The sequence below is a fragment of the Electrona antarctica genome (assembly GCF_951216825.1).
Source record: "Electrona antarctica genome assembly, chromosome: 3".
NCBI lineage: Eukaryota > Metazoa > Chordata > Actinopteri > Myctophiformes > Myctophidae > Electrona > Electrona antarctica.
Genome location: NC_136808.1, coordinates 48,344,880 through 48,367,870, shown reverse-complemented (window position 1 = coordinate 48,367,870; position 22,991 = coordinate 48,344,880). Strand labels below are relative to the sequence as shown.

General features: G+C 46.7%; 1 protein-coding gene across 1 annotated transcript in view; it reads right to left on the bottom strand.

The window, feature by feature from the left end:
* Positions 1-1,838: 1,838 nt before the first annotated feature.
* The window catches only part of adamts7 (a disintegrin-like and metallopeptidase (reprolysin type) with thrombospondin type 1 motif, 7), a gene marked incomplete at its 3' end in the record, with an annotated part of 53,856 nt that continues 32,703 nt past the window's right edge, over positions 1,839-22,991 (bottom strand). Inside the window, exons 13-26 of the mRNA XM_079497391.1 lie at positions 22,687-22,832; positions 21,398-21,567; positions 20,776-20,909; positions 18,573-18,693; positions 17,601-17,845; positions 17,189-17,330; positions 13,727-13,853; positions 13,028-13,244; positions 10,083-12,374; positions 9,261-9,413; positions 8,907-9,083; positions 8,116-8,262; positions 7,198-7,381; positions 1,839-2,008 (exon numbers count right to left, since the gene is read on the bottom strand). Of these exons, the coding sequence (XP_079353517.1) occupies positions 1,839-2,008; positions 7,198-7,381; positions 8,116-8,262; positions 8,907-9,083; positions 9,261-9,413; positions 10,083-12,374; positions 13,028-13,244; positions 13,727-13,853; positions 17,189-17,330; positions 17,601-17,845; positions 18,573-18,693; positions 20,776-20,909; positions 21,398-21,567; positions 22,687-22,832 (4,425 nt within the window). The remainder of the gene's footprint in view (positions 2,009-7,197; positions 7,382-8,115; positions 8,263-8,906; positions 9,084-9,260; positions 9,414-10,082; positions 12,375-13,027; positions 13,245-13,726; positions 13,854-17,188; positions 17,331-17,600; positions 17,846-18,572; positions 18,694-20,775; positions 20,910-21,397; positions 21,568-22,686; positions 22,833-22,991) is intronic.

Below are 22,991 nucleotides of genomic sequence, written 5' to 3'. Positions count from 1 at the left end.
TAAGTAATAAGACCTGATACTTAAGACACGCATAATACTGCCCTATAGGTGCTAAATATATGTGTCTGCCGTTCATGAGCAGAATCAGTTCCCCACATTACAGAGTTTAACAGTTGAACCGTTCATGAACAGAATCAGTTCCCCACATAAAGAGTTTAAATGGCAGAGAGTTGAACCGTTCATGACTCTCATGAGCAGAATCAGTTCCCCACATTACAGAGTTTAAATGGCAGAGAGTTGAACCGTTCATGAGCAGAATCAGTTCCCCACATAAAGAGTTTAAATGGCAGAGAGTTGAACCGTTCATGAGCAGAATCAGTTCCCCAAATAAAGAGTTTAAATGGCAGAGAGTTGAACCGTTCATGAGCAGAATCAGTTCCCCACATTACAGAGTTTAACAGTTGAACCACACATCGATTCCAGGGGTGGAAAACACAGTACTCACAGTAGAAGCTTCAATACTGCAATGTAGAAATACCGGTACTCTGTTACAAGTAAAAGTCTGAGATTCAAAATGTACTTTAGTAAAAAGTACAAAGGTATTATTGGCATCAATATGTACATAAAGTACCAACAATAGAAAGTACTCATTCTGCAGAACGTCCCGTTTCAGGTTTTCAAATGTACAAAAATAATCTTTTGAAAATAGCAGATCTACAAGCTCACAATGGGTCGCACCGCCGCCGGCATGAGGTGGTTTAATGTATGTTTTGAAATGAATAATCAAAATCTACAAAGTTTTCGAATAAATGTAGTGGAGCGAAAAGTACAACATTTGGATCCGAGATGCAGTGGAGTAGAAGTAAAAGTATTGGGAATTATCCAGTAAAGTAAAAGTGAGTAAAAATGTTACTTAGGTGCCGTACTCGAGTAAATGTACTTAGTTACTTTCCACCACTGATCGATTCACACTGGCTGACTGTTATATAAATGAGTACATACCAGTGTTGATTTCGTCGACTAAAACTAAGACGAAAAATGTCGACTACCTTTTTCCACTGACGAAAATTACATGGAAACTAAAAGAAAACTAAGCTATGATGATTAAAACTAAATATATTGACAATTTCGTCAACAAATATAAACTAGACTAAAATGTTAGGAAGAGACTAGTGGACAAGAGATCCAGTAAGTCATTTTACACTTATGGTTGCATGCTGAAAATAGCCGTTCTACAAGCTCACAACGCGTCGCACCGCGACGCAAGGGTAAAATCAGCCATTACGACGACATCAAGGCCCACCAAAATACATTTTAAATCAAAGATTTAGTCGACTAAAATCGCATGACATTTAGTCGACACTAGTCAACACTACAAGCCAACACTAAAACATTCCAGGTGACTAAAATATAACTAAAAATAAATCATAAAGTTTCATTCCAAAGACTATGACTAAACTAAAATAGAAATTTGCTGCCAAAAACAACACTGGTATATACTGTACTGAGTATATGTAATGAGTATTGTACTGTACATAGCTGTATGACCTGTTATGATAACATGTTTTATCTCTGCCTGAAAAAGAAACCACTCGATAGTGCTCGTTCCGTGTGGTACGCGACCTCTACAGTATTTGCGTTGGATGTGGATTGATGCGCTGTTCACCTGTTAACCTGACTCCGGCCAGATGGGGGCGGTATTAACACTTTTGTTGTTCGCGGGGGGGTTGTTTCCGCTTTCCTGCTGTCGCAGCTACCATACAGACAACGTCAATATGATTGACAGACGGTCCCATCCAATCAGTAGCTTGGGCTACGGAGATCCCAGATGGAAGTAGGTTGTGAAGCCGAGTGTCTCTTCCATCTGGGAGGCGGAGTCAGGTTAGTTCACCGTCACCTCAGCGGCGGCGTCGAGCGGTGCGCGCGTTGCCGTGGGAACGCTGGGCGCCGTGGGAGCGCTGGGCGCCACAGGTCTTGCAGCACTGAGCTCGCAGTGTGGGGGTGTGGCAGCGGCCCAGCCACCGCAGAGTCTGGCAGAACCGCTGCGTCAGTCTGTCACGCACGCACCCTGAGAGAGAGAGAGAGAGAGAGAGACATAGACAATTCATTATAATGAGAGAGAGAGAGATAGAGAGGGGGTTGAGGTCACCTGGATCCTGCTGTAGGAGGACTCAGACAAACTGTTGTACTGATCAGAATACCTTACTGCTCACCTACGCTTTTCTACAAGGAGGATTTTATGAACAACTCCCAAACCTGCTGTCATTATATACAGTTTCCTGATACAGTGTTATTTCCGTCGACTAAAAGTATGACGGAGAATGTTTGTCGACTACCTTGTTTCACTGACAAAAACTAAATAAAAACTAAGATATGATGACCAAAACTATAAGACTAAAAATATGCTGACAATTTTGTCCACAATTAAAAGATTAATCGTCAAACACATCGTTAAAACCACAGAGAGCTCCCTAGATTAGCAGATACTATATCTATCGGTAATATCGGTATATGTTAGTAGACACCTTTACACACACATTGGTGACTATAGATATGTTAGTAGACACCTTTACAAACACATTGGTGACTATAGATATGTTAGTAGACACCTTTACAAACACATTGGTGACTATATATGTTAGTAGACACCTTTACAAACACATTAGTGACTATAGATATGTTAGTAGACACCTTTACATACACATTGGTGACTATAGATATGTTAGTAGACACCTTTACAAACACATTGGTGACTATAGATATGTTAGTAGACATCTTTACAAACACATTGGTGACTATAGATATGTTAGTAGACATCTTTACAAACACATTAGTGACTATAGATATGTTAGTAGACACCTTTACACACACATTGGTGACTATAGATATGTTAGTAGACACCTTTACACACACATTGGTGACTATAGATATGTTAGTAGACACCTTTACAAACACATTGGTGACTATATATATGTTAGTAGACACCTTTACAAACACATTGGTGAAGAAAATTATTGGTAAGAAATGTATTCCCAGATTTGACATTATTCTGATAATATTCCAGACTACATCTGGACGACGGATAGACGACCCAAAATGTATAAACCAGAACGCACATACTGTAGCAATTGATTCCATTGGGTGTTTTAAACATCTGGTCTGGGTCTACAAACTAATACAAAGGTATGTTGGAAGTACAATATTGATCCTGTAACTTTACACCTCAACAGAAACTCATGGCCTGATGTACATTTCATGCTACTCTTCGTATTTGAGTGGCCAGGAGTAAATGGTGCATTTATATAGTGCTTTTTATCCAAAGCGCTTTACATAGATTGTGCAGCGCTCGCACGCGCACACGCACACACACACGATAGATGTGCATTACATTCATACATTCACACACACATTCATACACCGATGGCAGAGGACACCATGCCAACCTGCACATCAGGAAGCAATTAGGGGTTGAGAGTCTTGCTCAAGGACATGGTTCCCATATGGCTGCTCTACCGACCACTCTACCCCTGGGCCACAGGAGTCTGAAGTCTATTCATACTAAGACATGTACTCGATAAAATAACTAAAATACTGTTATCTTAAATTGATGTTTGAGTCTGTTCCTTCTTTTCAAAAAAGACTACCTTGGAAGAGAAAAGCAAGAGAAGCAGGTTGGGGAACAGCCCACTCTTTCCTGCAGTGAGTTCAGCGTGGGTGAATAGTTGAACGCTGTGAATGGAAGAGGCTGTAGGTAGCTAATGGATTCCACTTACAACACAGCAGGTATGTGCAGGTCTCTGGGCTTCTATCTCAAAGTCAACACAGCAGGTATGTGCAGTGTCTCTGGGCTTCTATCTCAAAGTATGATTTCCAGAGAACCCTTAACGGTTTCCTCTTAAGAATAAGTTGAGGAATCCGCATACTACTCAAGTACAAAAAAAAGCAAAAGGGCAGAAAAAGTTAAAAAACGATTTTCCTTCAAGGCAATAGATTATGTCAAGAGCAGTTTGCCACCCCAAATGTGACAAATATCCTCAAACGAATGTTTTGATGCCACATATTAATCATCTACCTGAGCAGTGGACAAATGCTCGTAGGCTACTGGCCTGTTGTTCAGTGCTCAGAGCAGGGTTTCTCAAAGTGGGTGCCGTGGCCAGGGTTCCCCAATACATTTTCCTCAAGGGCCATATTTTGACTAGGGTACCAGGCTGGGGGCCGAGTCCGCACACGCAAAAAAAATTCATTAATTAATTAAGCTTAGAATAGATGTAAAACAGTGGTTCTCAACCAGTGGTCCGGGGACCACCAGTGGTCCTTGAGGGGGTTCCTGGTGGTCTCCAGCTAAATGACGGAGAGTTGGTAACCAAATGGACCCTTATAGATCTTTAACTCTTGAGAGTGTAAAATGAATTCATTTTCAGGGAAAGACTCCATTTGAAAAGATATGGCAGGAATTCTCATCTTTTAATTTGAAGGATGCCCAGTTTGACATGCATAGCTACTGACCCCCATGTAATGCAATTTATATGTGGGACCTCAATTTATTATAACTTTTATTTATAAACATCGTCAACTTAACTTTGAGACGGTACAAATGGAACCAAATAGACCTGCAGGTCCATTTGTACTCTCTCCATTTGTACACTTGTTTTTATTTTTTTTAATTCTTCCAGGGGCCACCAGGGGCCGCCTATTGGGGAACCCTGCCCTAGGCCGTAGGCTAGGGCGTCACGGCGCAAGTCCATGGGGTGCCTCAGAATACCATTTAATTTGGAATTTATCCAAATCCATTCATGTGCATACTAATCCTCTGTTAATCTTTGTGTTACTGTGTGTGACGATAATAACTTTATACTGACATATGAAACACACCAACAATTAACGCAGTGGCGATTTTTAGGTTAAATGTATATCAATCAATCAATCAATCAATCTTTATTTCAGACCCAGGAGGATCCATATCACAAACAATACAATATAACAGTAAATACAAAAAAAAAAAAAAAGTACATATATGCACATATCCCACACTGTTCAGTTTCTGACATACAGACATGTGCGCCAGTGGTTCCACAGTCTCGATGAGAACCTGAGTGAACTGCGTTTAGGGTCCGTTATTACAGCAATGATGTTGTTTATTGACTCAGATGCCCTACACATGAATCTGTACATAAGGTTACGTAGTACAGCAGAGCAGGTAGGTACTCCGACACTAACAAACATCTGGCTAGCACTGGAGCTTCTATATGTTTTGTCAATTGTAACTTTATACTAATTTATATTTTTAATTTAATTCATGCTTTGCAATGACTAGTATTGCAACATTACATGATTGACATGACTCATGCTGATTGGCTATAGTATGCTCCAAAATGAGGAAATAAAAATACGTACTTGTCTGCATATCTAGTTGTTTATATTCCAAACTCAGCAACAAAAGTTCGGAAACTTAACTTCGGTCCATCATTGCTCCACTTAAATTAAAAAAATAATTAATAAAACCAATTGGTATTGTATTTTATATCATTCTAATCGCTGATTAGTCACCTTTACAACGAGGTATAGATTGTAAAGATCAGGTGTTCGTGGAATGAGCAACACAGCTAAACGTGTGGGTAGCTCCTCCAACAAAGTTGCCAAAATGGCAAATGCTTGGTATTCAACCCTTGCTTTGAGTTGCTTAGTGGATTGGATGATTGCACTAGCACTCGAACATGCGCTGCTCCCGTGCTTGCGGTTATGGCTAGGTTAGCGTTTGAGGTAGGTTGTCGATCTAATCAAGGTTCAAGGTTCAAGGTTTCTTTATTTTGTCTCCCGAGGGAGAAATTTGTCTTGGACCCCAAGGACCCGCCCTGCAGCATACAGATGCAGATACAATACAATACAATAAAAGACAACAAAGGCACACAGTGACCCGTACAACATTAAAATACCACACACCACCATACCTAGTGCAAAAGAGGGGAAGAACATCACCTCAAACCCTTCGACCCCTACCCTGTCTGCCCTCTGAAAGGTTAGTAGTTCCGACACAATAGTGTCGGAACTAAAGCCTGTACCCTATATTGTAGGCTAATATTATATACTGCTGTGAATATTGTCCATAGCTTCAGTTTAAGAACTGAAAGCTTCTTTATAAAGGTTTTATTGAGACATAACGCTGCCAGCCAATGTTATGAAGTACTGTACATTGACCTTGTGTGACTTTCAACAGGTTTGCATAATGCCGTTTCAAACGTGTGTGACTCGATACAGACACATAATTAGTCCCGTCCCCATGACACCAGTGGAGGGTCCAAATGTCAACAGCTGCAATTCAATACACAGCACTTCCTGTGTGTGCACGGGTGGGCACACACACACACACACACACACACACACACACACACACACACACACACACACACACACACACACACACACACACACACACACACACACACACACACACACACACACACAATATCTTTGACCCACTCACCCACTAACCCCATCTCCATCCTGCTTGGAGATGGGGGAGTGGGACGTGGGAACCAGAGACTGACGTCCCATCCCACTCCCACAGAAAACAAGTTCCATCCCGTCCCAATCCCAGGCCAGAGTGAAACATAAATCCTGTCCCGCCCCACTCCTGGTAGAATTACTCCCGATCCCATCCCACTCAAAACGACTCCCACTCCTGTCCTGCTAACGCCAGTCAAAACATTGTTGGCTCACTGAAAGATGACTACAGAAATGGACACATCTGACCCTTTGGTTAGCACGATCAGGCTGTTTACTGTTTAACGCTGCAAATGATCAACTATTGATGTCATTCCTGCTCCCGTTGACTTTTCATTCCCGTCCCGTCCCAAGCATGGGATCAATGCAAACTCTTAATTAATCCCATCCCGTGGGAATCTCGCGACCCGTGGGTAGAATTCTACCAGATGACCAACAACATACCCGTGGGTATGACCGGAAGCAACAGAGAGATGACCGGGAGCAACAGATATCCTGTGATCTTTGACCGGGAGCAACAGATATCCTGTGATCTTTGCATCTGCCTCGTGTCGTGTCAACGCACCATAATTATGACTAAAACTAAATCAAAACATTGCTGTCAAAACCAACACTGTTGCCACGCCTAGATAAAAAGAATGCTACGCCATTCCACTTCCCAAGTCAAATTCTGCTGACCCTATAATGGGTGTCGTTCTCTACAAACAAAAGTGTCCTCAAACTAAAATACACATAGTTTAAATAGATTTGACTCACCAGTGGGGGCGCTGTCGCACTCGTACAGGTGACACTCCCGCGTGCTCTCGGGTGAGGGCTCGTGGTCACACTTAGCCTGGTCCACCTCTTCTTCTGACTCCGCCTCTTCTTCTGACTCCACCTCCTTGGTGTCGACACATTTGATGAGCCGTCGCTGCACACCAACGCCACAGGAAGTAGAACACTGCATGGGGGAAGAGGCGTAACATCAGAAAGAAATAGGGGGGTGGCCAAAAAATACAATTTACCTTAGCCCCATTTATAAAATAAGGAAAATAGTTGATCTACGAGCTCTCAATGTGACAAATCTATCTATAGTCAGTATTGAGCAAGATGTTAACATAAATTCCTTGATAAAGTCATAGAAGAATAATTGATTTACTCCAATTGTTTTTATTGAAGGCTCAAACAGGTCAGGCTTGTTTCTACAAACAACAAGTCCAACACCCCCGTCTCAAAATCTGTTTTTTATTTTTAGGGAAACAGTTGTATAATCGCAATATTACACTCGAGGATGTGCGTCCATAGGCCTCCATAGGCCTCTGCCCTGCATTAATAGGCCTAGAGCTAACATTAGGCCTATATTGATGTGCTTATTGCCTCACTATTAGTATTATTATTATTGTATTGTGTTCTTACGGCCGGGCCAGGCTGAGCTGTGCTGTGCTGTGCCAACTGATGCTAAGACCTATATGCCTATTCTTTATTGTGTTCGGGGTCGGTCCTGTGATCTGAAAATGGGCAGTGTGTAGGCCCTGTGTAGGACCTGTAGGTTATGTGTACCGTATTTGTGTGTGCTTGTGTGTGTGTGTGTGTGTGTGTGTGCGCGTGCGTGCGTGCGTGCGTGCGTGCGTGCGTGCGTGCGTGCGTGCGTGCGTGCGTGCGTGCGTGCGTGCGCGCGTGCGTGCGTGCGTGCACCTGTCCCCAGGATCCAGTCATCCACTGCTCACAGGGTTGGACGTTGCAGGGTTGAATCCTGCCCGGCAACACGTCACTGTCACACCCATCTTCCTCAGGACATGTGACCATACGCTGCTGCTCCCCGCCTCCACACACTTCAGAGCACTGGCACGCACGCACGCACGCACGCACGCACGCACGCACAGACACAGGCACACAGACACAGACACAGACACAGACACAGACACGCACAGACACAGACACACACACACACGCACAGACACAGACACAGACACAGACACAAACGTTTGTTTCTTTGAACCCTGTGCAAACACATTCCGTCTCGATCAGAAGCGATGATTCTCGGTCATACATTATCGTCTAGCATGAGTGTTCAGATTTCAGATCGCAAAAAATAAAATAAAATAAAAAATCTTGTAACAGATAGTAACATGAGTGGTTAAAGTCTCCTGTTTACATGTCCGGACAAGATGGAGGCTTTTTGACAGAGGATCTGGTTAACCAGTCCACAGGACCATGTGTACCAGACCATGTGTACCAGACCAGTACTCACCGGTCCCTAGGACCATGTGTACCAGACCAGTACTCACCGGTCCCTAGGACCATGTGTACCAGACCAGTACTCACCGGTCCCTAGGACCATGTGTACCAGACCAGTACTCACCGGTCCACAGGACCATGTGTACCAGACCAGTACTCACCGGTCCCTAGGACCATGTGTACCAGACCAGTACTCACTGGTCCCTAGGACCATGTGTACCAGACCAGGGTTACGGTTCGGTACTCACCGGTCCCCAGGACGAAGCATACCAGTCCAGACAGGGCTGCAGGTTGCAGGACACCCGGGTTCGAGGCCGAGGGGAGATGGCCTGGCAGTGGAACGGCCGAAGAGGCCTCTGGTCGCGCAGGTCAAAACAACTGACCTCCCGCCAGGACAGCCCGCCGGCCCCACAGTTCTTAGAGCACTGCAGGTGGAACAAAAATGTGGATTAAAGTTCTGTCGGTCATTTGGATTCCATAGAAGCCTTCTGTGAAAGCCGTAGAGTATATATTAATAGAGACGGCACCCAAATGGACATAGTGGCCGAATTTGGTATTGCAGTGCTGGTCCACTAGCTCCCCTATATTCTACTAGGACTCACCTTGGTCCACTCCCCTATGTTCCACCTGGAACATGGCCGCAGGTAGCAGCGTCGGGCCGGCACGGGCCTCTTGGTGACGTCGCAGTCCCGGTCCGATCCAGTGCTGCAGGTCAGAACCCTCCAGGTGGCGCCCAGCCCGCAGCTAGTGGAGCACTGTGGACGAGAAGAACCATGAGTCCACGAAACAGTCCACACGTACAGAACCATGAGTCCATGACCACAAGCACAGAATCTGACCCATGGTTCTGTGCTTGTGAGCCATACTGTGTCAGTCGGATGTACACTGTGTCGGCTTCCAGATTATACAGCAGGCCCGTTTCGAGGAAGCAATCCGATTGGTTGAAGTAGCCATCTAGCCATCAGCTGTGCTGAGTGTCACTGCTCTCCCAGAGAGGGTTGCTAGGCTAGCGATTTTCTAGGGCCATATTCGGTCGTAGTGGCTACATCTGTCATAAAAAAATATATACGATTTTTTTTAGCGAATATCTTATATATCTAAAAATAAATAAATAAGGGTAAATGTTGTATAATCGCGATATTACACTTGAGGGTTGTGCTTTACCATCATTAATGGCACTTCTGCGCTGCTTACGGTCTTACGGAACTTGCCAATCGGCTCGTTTTGGCTCGTTCCTGCAGCAATATTGCTGAAATGTGTCAGTCAGATATACTGTGTCAGCATGCTGTAACAAAACCACATACAGTAGGAACGTCAATGACTGTTGAGACTATAACTGTGCTTGTCTTTGTTCCTCCACCACCGTAGGAGGACAACCGTTACATTACCATGATGTGTGGAATGTGTGCGATGCGAGAACTCACTGCGCTCCAGTTGCCGATGAGCCAGTGGGCATCTGGGGTGAGCGGGGTGGACGAGGCTGCTGCTGGGGCTGTGGGTGATGTTGGCACCAGGACTGCTGCTGGGGCTGTGGGTGATGTTGGCACCAGGACTGCTGCTGGGGCTGTGGCTGTGGCTGATGTTGGCACCAGGACTGCTGCTGGGGCTGTGGCTGATGTTGGCACCAGGACTGCTGCTGGGGCTGTGGCTGATGTTGGCACCAGGACTGACCACAGAGCAGTAGTAGGACTGAGTAGCGTGGAGGCTGCTGGGCCTTGGGTTAGGGTTAGGGTGGAGGCTGCTGGGCCTTGGGTTAGGTTTAGGGTGGAGGCTGCTGGGCCTTGGGTTAGGGTTAGGGTGGAGGCTGCTGGGCCTTGGGTAGTAGGTGGATGTGTTGCGACTAGGCCGGCGCCAACGGGCCGCACATCAGCCAGGGATATGGGAGGAGGAAGCTGGTCGTTTTCTTTGACGCCACCGCCCCCTCCCCCTCCGGATCTCGCCATTGGAGGAACAATAATGGCGTTGTAGTCGACGTCCGAGAAGAAGGGGGTTTGTTGGGTCGAGACGGACCGCGGGGCTAGCTGTGGTCGTGTTGTTGGAACCGGCTGGGTCGAAACGGAGCGTGGGGCTAGCTGTGGTCGTGTTGTTGGAACCGGCTGGGTCGAAACGGAGCGTGGGGCTAGCTGTGGTCGTGTTGTTGGAAGCGGCTGGGATGTCGTTAGGCTGAGAAACAACTCTTCCTCCGCGTGTGTGGGAGGTAATGCGTGTGTTCCACTTACCGATGAGGTCTCTCGTTTCCCTGAGATTGGCTCTAAAGGCACAGGGGTGATCCTGTCTTCCTGATGGGAGACATGATAGGATGTTACGTTGGACGTGGAATTGCCTTGTTGTTGCGCGTCGGCGATCGCGTCCGCGTTAACATGCCACCGTTTAAAGGCACTCTGCGTCGTCGATGATGTGGTTTCAGATTGTAAAGCGGTTTCTACAGAGGGGGAAGCTGCCTCTGTCGTTTCAGATTGTAAAGTGGTTTCTACAGAGGGGGAAGCTGCTTCTGTCGTTTCAGATTGTAAAGTGCTTTCTACAGAGGGGGAAGCTGCTTCTGTCGTTTCAGATTGTAAAGTGCTTTCTACAGAGGGGGAAGCTGCTTCTGTCGTTTCAGATTGTAAAGTGGTTTCTACAGAGGGGGAAGCTGCTTCTGTTGTTTCAGATTGTAAAGTGGTCTCTATAGAGGGGGAAGCTGCTTCCGTTGTACTCTCTCCTAGGCGATAAACCTCCTCCGTCACTTCAGTGCTGACCGTGGTCGGTAGGATGTCGATCTGACTACGAGCTGGACTGCCCCTAGTGGTAGCACTGTATTCTACCTCGACAATAACGTCTTCCTCTTCAGAATAATCCTCGCGGTCTCTCTGCCCTCCAGTGACCGTGGTCGGCTCGTGCGTAGTCGACACCAGACTAGGCAGCGTTGGAGGATTGTCAGGATGCCCCTTTTTCCATTTCTCTGCATATCGACTACTTGGAGAAACGGAAGGCGACGGAACAGTCGATACGGGCAAAAAATAGTCCTCAGGGAGAAAAACGTTTTCTGATTCTTCCGGAGAGGATTCGTTTGTAGACGGTTCGTCGTCGTCGTCGTCAACGACGACATTGTCCGGACTCGGATGCCGCCGATCGTCGACGTCCGAAGTGTACGCGTCATGAAGCACGGACGTCGTGTGGATCGGTGAGGTAGTCGGCGTGGGGACCGTTTGCTTTTCCCCGGAACCGTTTGGGACTTTGGGATTGTGCGGACGGTCTTCACCGCCGTCATCGTTCCCAGAGTCAAAGTCGTAAGACAGCTCCTCGTGGAACTTTATGAAATTATAGTCGTAATAAAAGTCGTCCACGTGAACATTCTTGTTGACGGAACGACCCAGACTCTGTTCGATGTGATTGTTCTGGTCAAAATCTGCCTCCGCGACGACGTCGTTGAGGTCGCCACGACCCCTGGGCTGCACTCTGGTCGTGCCGGTACCGTGGGGGTGTCTGGGCCGAGGCGGCTCGGCCGCGTCGGGTATGGAGTTGATCTCGTTGAAGGTTTCCGGCTCGCTGGACCAGCCACTTCCTCCCGAAGACTCAAGGCTCTCCTCGAAGATGACGTCCGTGACCAGCGGACACTCCCGGAGGCTGCACGGAGTCACGGAGACGGGTTTCTTTTTGGGATCGCAGTTGACGGCCGTGTTCCTCCTCGAGCAGGACACGTTCCTCTCCTGTAGGCCTCGTCCGCACGTCAGCGAGCACTGGGAGGAGACAGAGGACAGCAATATGAACACATTGCATTAAACCAGTGGAATTCTGTCCACTAAAACTATGACCAAAAATGGCCGTCAAGTACCCTTTTTTTGAGTGGTGCTATGTGTGTGGGTGGGTGGCTGGCTGGCTGGGTGGGTATGAGCACGAAAACAACATGGTTGTTTTTCACCACCTGTGCGCAACCTAACACACACACAAACACACACGCACATATTAACTGTATATATGATGATTTCGGGTGTGCCAGTACAGTACAGTGACAGTACAGTACAGTAGAGGGTACAGTAGAGGGTACAGTAGAGGGACCGGCACACGGTAACTCTGTCATTTCTCAACCGTTTCGGACGAGGGGCGGCACGCCGGAACCGGCCCGCCCCCCTGGGGCGTTCCTGGGGGTCTGGAACTCCGCCAAGGGCAGGGGACAGGGGACAGGGCAGGGGACAGAACAGGGGACAGGACAGGACAGGACAGGGGACAGGGGACAGGGCAGGGGACAGGGCAGGGGACAGGACAGGGGACAGGGCAGGGGACAGGACAGGGGACAGGGCAGGGGACAGGGGAAAGAGGACAGGACAGGGGACAGGACAGGGGACAGGGCAGGGGACAGGGGACAGGACAGGGGACAGGACAAGGGACTCACCTTTGTCCAGTGTCCTGTGCTCCAGTGGGCGGGGCAGGGGACGTTTGTGTTGCAGGACGTCAGCGTCTCAGGTTTGGACGTGATGTGTTTGCACTGGGCGAGCTGCAGCGCTGTCTGCTCCTCCGCGCTCACCGCCCGGATGCACAGCACCGTCCGCTTGCTCAGTCCGGAACTCCCACAGCTGGACGAACACTTCTGCCACTCGCCCGCCCACCACCTGAACGCCATGTGTGTGAGAGAGAGAGAGAGAGAGAGAGAGAGAGAGAGAGAGAGAGAGAGAGAGAGAGTTAGCATTTAGTTTGATTTGATTAATACAAAACAGCATTTCGAGGAATACACAAGAAAGTCCTGAGACTTCTGTTTTAAAACCTCATATTGGTTGGTTTCCAGGTGGGGGTGGGGGTTGTGTGCATGCTGTGTGATGTGATTGTAATCATGCATTCAGTATATATATATATATATATATATATATATATATATATATATATATATATAGGGAATAGCAGTGGTGGCCATTTTGAAAATGTGTTAAAGCCTGAAGAATAAAGGAACTAGAATTCACGTGTGCTTAGGTGTGCGTGTGTGTGTGCGTGCGTGCGTGCATATGAGTGAAGTGGAATGTCCTAAAGGTGTCATAATTTTGTAAACAAATCCTTTCCCGGGGGTCGGGGGGGTCAGGATGGCATAGGTCAAACTCACACGGCCGGACAGAGCTCTTTGTTACAGACGGTCTGCTTATCGTCCGGCCGGGTCAAAAGGTCACAGTGGTCCTCGTCCACTATCCCAGACATTCTCTCCACGCAGTGAACTATCTGACGCTTGACCCCTGAGAGAGAGAGAGAGAGAGAGAGAGAGAGAGAGAGAGAGAGAGAGAGAGAGAGAGAGAGAGATACATAGAGAGAGACAGAGCGAGAGAGCGAGCGAGAGAGAGCGAGAGCAAGAGAGCAAGAGAGCGAGAGAGAGAGAGAGAACCAGTTGTTTGAAATGTACATACTGTACATCCAGTGCTGTAACGGTGATTGTATTCCTCACGTGCATGCACGCAGCTACATGTGCACATGCACACACACACACAGAACAGCTGATATACTGAAAGGATAAAGGAAAAATATTCTGTATTGGGCAGTGGATTAAAGGTATATTCAGTGATTTCACTTAATTAAAATATCACTTATTTTTTCTTATTTTTTGGATAATCCTCCCTACTATAAAGTGTGCTGACCATATAAGGAGTTCCTCCCTGTCCCCAGTGATCCCCTGGGGTCAAAAAACCCTAGTTTCGGTTTGGGCTTTGGGTGGCAAAGCCTTCATCCAATCAGGATGAGAGGGGCCTTCCTCCAATCATGATCGAGTGGGGCGGGCATTGGTGCACGTGCTGTTGGTCTGTTGGTACTTCCCCCACTGTAGAGCGTGTGCATGTGCACATCTTGTTACTGGGTGGACCGGGTTTTTTTTTCCAAATCACCCAAATCACTGAATGCTCCTTTAATAAATATAGACTATTGATTTGAGCAGGTTCCCGGCGGTTTGACTAATATGGATATGAAGAATCAACTGACGGCGAGGAAACGCTAATGTTACTGCCGCCAAATGTGTTAACATTTTCACTAGAAACTGACTGTATCAAATATGAGTGACTGACTGTCCTAAACGATACAGAGACACCTCCCTGACAATATAACGATACAGAGACACCTCCCCGTCAATATCGCCGAGAGCATTTTATGAGACCATTTTAACCCTTAGAAGGTGAAAGACGCCAATTGGCGTCTTCATCAGAATTCCGTAAATGATCAATGACGCCAATTGGCGTCTTCAGAGTTTTTGATTAATCTAAACATATTAATATGCTCCGAAGCGCTGTTTAAATTCCTGAGCTTATATTCCAACTACATTACCCAGAAAACCCGTGTCACGTGACACACGTGTACGTGTTGCCATTGGAAGCTGGTCCCACCCCCTGTAAACAGTGGGGGCAGAGGGAGTCTTCATAGTTTATTGTTTTGCCTGTTTTGCCGTCTCGCCCGAGCGATTTTCTAGCAGAAAAAGTTGAAAGCAGTACTATTTATTTGAGCGAGTTTTGTGGTAGTAGTATTGATCCATACGCGTCCCAGTCGCCTTCTCCAGGCGGAGTAGCCCTGGTCCAGTGCTTACAGCGAGACTCGCTGCTCCCTCCCTCCTTTTTTCATTGTCTCCCCATCGTCGTCCGATGAGCTATACCGGGAAACCATTGAAGAAGACGATCAACCCGGAATGTTTTGAGGTAATCTTATTGTAGAAATCATAAGATGATCGCTACAAATAGATGCTTGGATAATTACTACTACTAGTCAGATCATGACGCCAGAATGACTCACCACGATGGCCCCCAGCCATTAGCCAGCACCAAAGGTGCTGGCTAATGGGGGGGTTGGTGCATTGGTGCTGGCTAATGGCTGGAGGGGGGGTTGGTGTCGATCGGTTGGTTGGTGCAGTACAAATGTATCGTAGCAGGCATGCACGCATGGCAGTACAAGTATTTTATATTGTAGCGTGCCTTATAGGCGATCTGATCTTTAGAGTAATGTTCGCTCCTTTTATTTACTGTCTACAAAGACGGAGAACAAACATGCATCGTTTACTGAAGCAACGCGTGGTTATGATGACCTTGCTACAAGGATCGGAGGGGGGACGGGGAGTGAAGCTAACAGTAGCGTATTATATAAGATCTGTATGACGTTTCATTGACGTCTGAGCTTGCATGATAATCGCATTCATTGTATATTGTATACAATCATGATTGTACATTGTTTAGTGTGTCTCCGTGTGATGATGATGATGACGATGATGTCAGATAGCCTACGTCCCCCCCCCCCCCCCAACTGGCTATATATATTTTTATATATTTAGAACTGGCATCAGACGAGGAGGAGGATGATGATGATGATGAAGACGAAGAGTCAAGACTGCGATGGAGTTCTCCGACACTGAACCGGATGCATTCATTCATTTCAGTTGTTGTTTTTTTTAAATTTAGCCTACACACACACACACACACACACAGTCAAGAACAACTGGAATGCAGTGGTTTGGGGACACTGGGGAGTTTGGGGACAACTGTTTTGTATGTAGGCCTATTTATTTTCTGTAATATTTATTATAATTGTATTATGTTAGTAGTCATAAAAAATAAAAGACGCTTTTACAATGAGTTAGACCTGTCATGGCTATTTTGTTCACTATTCTGAGGTTTATGGTTTGACTAAGCGAGTTTCAACTGTGATTTACTCTGTAACGGTAGATGGTAAGAACCCAATTTTTTGTTATAATACAGTATACATTCAAGTCTATATTTTGATACATATCATGGGCACAAAGTCATATCAAAACAATGTCCTTGGATGTGTTTTTTATCAAAACTGTTTCTTCACAACAGGTTTTTGAGATACATGCATGAATAGACAAGGTACTGGTAAGACTATGTAAACATGGTATATATCAAAATGTGCGTTAGAATGTCTAATTTTACCCCAAAAAAGAATTGAGTTTATATGATGTTCCATTTCAGAGCTAGGGGGACTTTTAGCTGGATAGGTCAGATTGATCATGACTGACCATGCTATTTATAGATGGCAAAATATCTACAGTGGTACATGTGAGAAACTTTTTATTTTATTTTAATTGAACTAGACAACTCACCCTTTAAAATGAGATATTGCATGGCTATGTACGCCCAGCAGAAAAAAAGTTATTTAGAAAATAAAACTTCAACCGGGCATAACTTTTTTTGTTGTCCTAGAAACACTACCCAGTGTAAATGCAGGCTCTTTTAAATGGCTTCCAACACAAAAACTAAACATTTTATCAACTCAGTTCATTTTTTTCCTGGAAGCAGACAAGCCAAGCTTTCTCTGAAGGTCTTTCGTTGTCACACATTCACAACAGAGAATTTTCAATAAATCATTCAAAAACGCCATTCTGCCATAGAGAAGTCTAAAAACTATATAGAAATCCTTGAAACTCTCAAAGAGTTAAGAAACCCAATGTTATTCTCCATAGATAAAAACTCCCACGAACTAGGGGATGAACAGGTGAAATAGGGGATGAACAGGTGAACTAGGGGATGAACAGGTGAACTAGGGGATGAAATGATAGAACAAAACAAAAGCAACGTTCTCCTACCTGCTCCACAGGTGGCGCTGCATTCTGTCCACGAGCCGTACTTCCATGAGAAGTGTGAGACGGGGAGGAGGTTGTCCTCCGAGTCGGGTCGTCTGACCGTGTATTCATAACGCACTCCTGGATTGGTCTCCTGGAACAGCAGCTGGAACACAGAACAGAACAGTTACTCCTGGATTGGTCTCCTGGAACAGCAGCTGGAACACAGAACAGAACAGTTACTCCTGGATTGGTCTCCTGGAACAGCAGCTGGAGCATCATCTCTATGGGGTGATCAGCCAATAACAAGCCAATGTTTGTGTTCACACAGACCCGGAAAGCTGGACATAGGAGGGGCATGCTGGGCGCAGGGCAGAAGCCCTGGGGGTGGGGCAGAAGAGTAATTTCATGTTTCTCTGGTCAGTGACTCCTATACCTGGATCCACAGTGGTTCCGTGGTGGGCCCGGGCGAGGTCAGGTTCTCCAGGTGTCCGGTCCGTTCGTAGGTGAACACGGTCCCGGCCGCCTTGTACTCGCCGTTCCATTGGATGGTCCAGGCTCCGTTCAGGAAGTACTGGTCTGGGTTGTCGCTGCGCAGGGCCAGGAAGTTCCCCGCCTCGGACACCTCCTCGATGCGGATCTCACGGGCTCCCTCCGGAATCAGCCCGATATCCACGTAACCTTGGGGGGGAAAAAACGATCCAAGAGTGATTATGTTAAAACCATGAAAATGCGCCTGAATTTTTCATAATATTGGCGCTATAGTGCCAAGCAGATTTTTATTCTGAAAAGCCCACCCTGACATTTAGTTATACTGGATCTCTTCTCCACTAGTCCCTCCCTGACATTTAGTTCTACTGGATCTCTTCTCCATTAGTCCCTCCCTGACATTTAGTTCTACTGGATCTCTTCTCCACTCTACTTAACATTTAGTTCTACTGGATCTCTTCTCCACTCTCCCTAACATTTAGTTCTACTGGATCTCTTCTCCACTAGTCCTTCCCTAACATTTAGTTCTACTGCATCTCTTCTCCACTAGTCCCTCCCTAACAGTTTAGTCTAGTTTTAGAGCGGTGCAGGTGCTTTGTGTGTATATCTGTCTGTCCGTTTGAGCACGGGATGTCTGTTTGAGCACGGAATGTGCTCATATGATTGGACATCATGTCGTTGACATCATCAGACGTCATTATTGTGATGAAAGGCACCGCTCACTTCACACAAGTGTGATTTGTATTTGTTGATGAAATGGTCAATACATTTAGTCCTAGTTTTAGTCATCATAGCTTCGTTTTTATTTTGTTTTTTCGCCTAGCTGTGAAAATAGGTAGTCGTCGACGAACATTCTTTGCCATAGTTCTACGGAATCGAACACTGCAGCATACATTAGAGACCAGAGAGATGAACCTACCGAGGCCTTCGCTGGCGTCGTAGGTTTTCTTCACCGTTTCACACGTAGAGCCGTTCCCGTGACACACCCCGCAGCGGTCTTCTGTCGCGTTAGAACCAATCACGTAGTCACAGCCCACGTCCTGAAAGACACACAGCCAATCACATTGTCACAACCCACCTCCTGCAAGACACACAATAGCAAATATACTGTACATTATGTAGTAAATCAGTGGTTCTCAACCCTCTCTCACATCAAGGTCCATTATTTATTCTGCATTTGAGCCACGGAACCACCATTTGATGACATTTAGCCTCTCAGACCCTTAAGACTTCATCCATGCTGTATTGATGTTGGTACCATTAGAAGAGACAACAGGGAAACATCTGTTCAAAATTACAATTATTATACATTCTCTGTGTAGAATGTAACCTTACCGGGTCCATTTGGTTTCATTTTACACTCTCAAGAGTTGAATGATCTAACTCAGGGGTTCTCAACCCGTGGGTCGCGACCCCTCGGGGGGTCGCCAAATTATTTTGGGGGGTCCCAAATTATTTTTTGTTTTGCAACTGAATGGCTGGAAAGTGGAAATGAAGAGTTTACATATAGTACACATAGTACATGCATACACCTTCCCTAATGATTATATCTGGTTTCAGTATTTATTTATGGTGTATTGTCTCTATTATTAAGGTTATTGTAGCAGTACATTTATATTGGGGATCGGGAGGGTTTGTGATGTTTGGACAAAATGTGTAGGAGTGATATAAAAAGTTCAGTGCATACATAATGTTTAGAAGTGTGCATACAAAGATATAGGTGAATAATTGGCCTGTTGTAGCGCCACCATGAGGCTGATTTGAAGAAAAACAAATAATATATATTTTTGGCTTTTTCTGCCTTTATTGATAGTTGAAAGTAATCTGACAGGAAATGGGGAGCGAGATGGGGGGGGGGGGGCACGAGGCAAAGGCCGTCGGGATCGGGAGTCGAACCCGCGGCACGCCGTCAGGCAGCCTAGGTGCCCAGACGGTCGAGCTAACCGTCCGGGCCGATTTGAATATTTTTAAGTGGCACTTCTTTCTCTGCCTAGTGGGAATGTTTAGCCAATCGGGATGGAATATTGGAAAGTGGACAGATCCATGTTGATCACACACACACACACACACACACACACACACACACACACACACACACACACACACACACACACACACACACACACACACACACACACACACACACACACACACACACACACTCTCCCCATGCCTTCAGCCTGGTGGAGACAATAAGGGTCCATTTGGTTTCATTTTACTCTCTCAAGAGTTAAAGATCTAATAATGGTCCATTTGGTTACCAACTCTCCATCATTTAGCTGCATGGGGACCACCTGGAACCCCCTCAAGGACCACTGGTGGTCCCTGGACCACCTGGAACCCCCTCAAGGACCACTGGTGGTCCCCGGACCACCTGGAACCCCCTCAAGGACCACTGGTGGTCCCCGGACCACCTGGAACCCCCTCAAGGACCACTGGTGGTCCCTGGACCACTGGTCGAGAACCACTGATCTAGTAAATCCACAGAGGGCGCTCAGACATTCTGGCAAATAAATAAATCCAGCTGAAGGTTAAATACAGCCCACAGTGCAGGCACAGTAAATCCTAAATGAAACAATTAATGTAATCTCCTTCAGCATTTAGCCTCAACGTGGCTGCTGGCTGTGAAGCGGTTCTATTGGACCGCTTCACAGTTGCTTTTGGACCAAGTCCCAAAGCAACACATTATGCAGTGATAAGGGATTGACCCGCTCACGGTTTCCATGGCCATGGTTGTCGAGCATCTGAATTCAACTGGAGGCAACGGGCTCTATATGCATACACGCCATATTGGAAAGAGCTTATTGGGCCCCTTCCCTACTTCCTTCACAGGTGTTACCACCGATACTAATGAAGGCTCCGTCATCAAACAACAATACACAATAAACATAAAGATTATAATGCAGAGTGGAAACAGCACACAAGTGAGTTTTCAAACGTGATTTAAACACAGGCAAGGATTGGGAAGCTCCAACTTGAGATGGAAGATTGTTCCACAACGGAAAAATAATTTCACTCTCCTATCTATCCTATCAATCAAATCAATCTATCTTTGTGTGCCTTACAGATATCTATCAGACAGTGCTAGTACCTTACAGATCTCTATCAGACAGTGCTAGTACCTTACAGATGCCATCGATGCAGATCTCTCGACTAGAGCTGCCTTCGTAGCATGGCGTTCCGTCGGACACCGCGTCCAGCATCTTCTCTGAGAAGTTCTCCTTCACCGGACGACAGTGGAGTTCACAGGAGTTCACTGAGAGAGAGAGAGAGAGAGAGAGAGAGAGATCATTTGCATATTGTATTGTGTAAGTTAATGTTCTGACTATTTGTATGTTTGACATTGTTTTCTGTACATGCATCACCTCTGTTGACCGCCACCCTCATGTAGAGCCTGCCCTTATAAGGCATGGAGTTGAAGTGACTTCTCACCTTTGTTGTTGACCTCTCACCTCTTGTTGACCTTGACCTCTCACCTCTGTTGACCTCTCACCTCTGTTATTGACCTCTCACCTCTGTTGACCTCTCACCTCTGTTGTTGACCTCTCACCTGTGTTGACCTCTCACCTCTGTTGTTGACCTCTCACCTCTGTTGACCTCTCACCTCTGTTATTGACCTCTCACCTCTGTTGACCTCTCACCTCTGTTGTTGACCTCTCACCTGTGTTGACCTCTCACCTCTGTTGTTGACCGCCACCCAGGTGTGGTGCCCTTATAAGGCATGGAGTTGAAGTGACCTCTCACCTCTGTTGTTGACCGCCACCCAGGTGTGGAGCCTGCCCTTATAAGGCATGGAGTTGAAGTGAGCACACTGCAGGTCTCTGAAGCTGGGTCGTTCCTGGACGCACGGTGTGCTGTTGCACACCTTGAACCTCCGTCGCTCTCCCAGACAGTAGCGGCCCCCATGGGTAGGACTGGAGGAAATGAGCAATATATTTATTATGGTTTGGCGATGAATTGGATCTGCTTTTTAGGTACGGAGATCAAGGGCATCAGTCCCAACGGGAATCCCCCGTACCTAAAACAGCAGATCCAAAACGACAGGTGGTAGCTGGGGTGGAGGAGGGTGAGACAGGTGGTAGCTGGGGTGGAGGAGGGTGAGACAGGTGGTAGCTGGGGTCGAGGAGGGTGAGACAGGTGGTAACTGGGGTGGAGGAGGGTGAGACAGGTGGTAACTGGGGTGGAGGAGGGTGAGACAGGTGGTAGCTGGGGTGGAGGAGGGTGAGCAGTCAAAGTTTAAGCAGACAGCAGCGCAGCAGTATCAGTGTGCAGCAGCAAGCAAGCAAGCAGGTTGAGCAGTGCAAACTTCCAGTTTAAATAGCCGGTATGAAGATGGAATGAGCTCCATCCCTGCATGCTACTGGACATATGCTGGGTCTAAACAGTCCCTGTGGGTCTGGACTCTGATACTTACACTGGGTCTAAACAGTCCCTGTGGGTCTGGACTCTGATACTTACACTGGGTCTACACAGTCCCAGTGGGTCTGGACTCTGGTACTTACACTGGGTCTACACAGTCCCTGTGGGTCTGGACTCTGGTACTTACACTGGGTCTACACAGTCCCGCTGGGCGTTCTGGACTCTGGGACTTACACTGGGTCTACACAGTCCCTGTGGGTCTGGACTCTGGTACTTACACTGGGTCTACACAGTCCCTATGGGTCTGGACTCTGATACTTACACTGGGTCTACACAGTCCCTATGGGTCTGGACTCTGATACTTACACTGGGTCTACACAGTCCCTGTGGGTCTGGACTCTGGTACTTACACTGGGTCTACACAGTCCCTATGGGTCTGGACTCTGATACTTACACTGGGTCTACACAGTCCCTGTGGGTCTGGACTCTGGTACTTACACTGGGTCTACACAGTCCCTATGGGTCTGGACTCTGGTACTTACACTGGGTCTACACAGTCCCTGTGGGTCTGGACTCTGATACTTACACTGGGTCTACACAGTCCCTGTGGGTCTGGACTCTGATACTTACACTGGGTCTACACAGTCCCTGTGGGTCTGGACTCTGGTACTTACACTGGGTCTACACAGTCCCGCTGGGCGTTCTGGACTCCGGTTCCACAGCTTCTGGAGCACGCCGACCAGTGGCTCCACGCCGCCCAGCCGCCGTGCACGCTCTGAGGGCGACGGGCGACTGACACGCACTCACCGCCGTAACACCACTGGTAAAAACACACACACGAAACGTAGAATTAACAACAACACACGCATGTCTGTTCTAACAAAGATCAATGTAATTAACAGTCAGAAGAAAAAAAAACATGCTTTGATCTCGCCGCAAAGCGGGGTGCTATGGGCTATAGTTCCAAACATTGGAACTA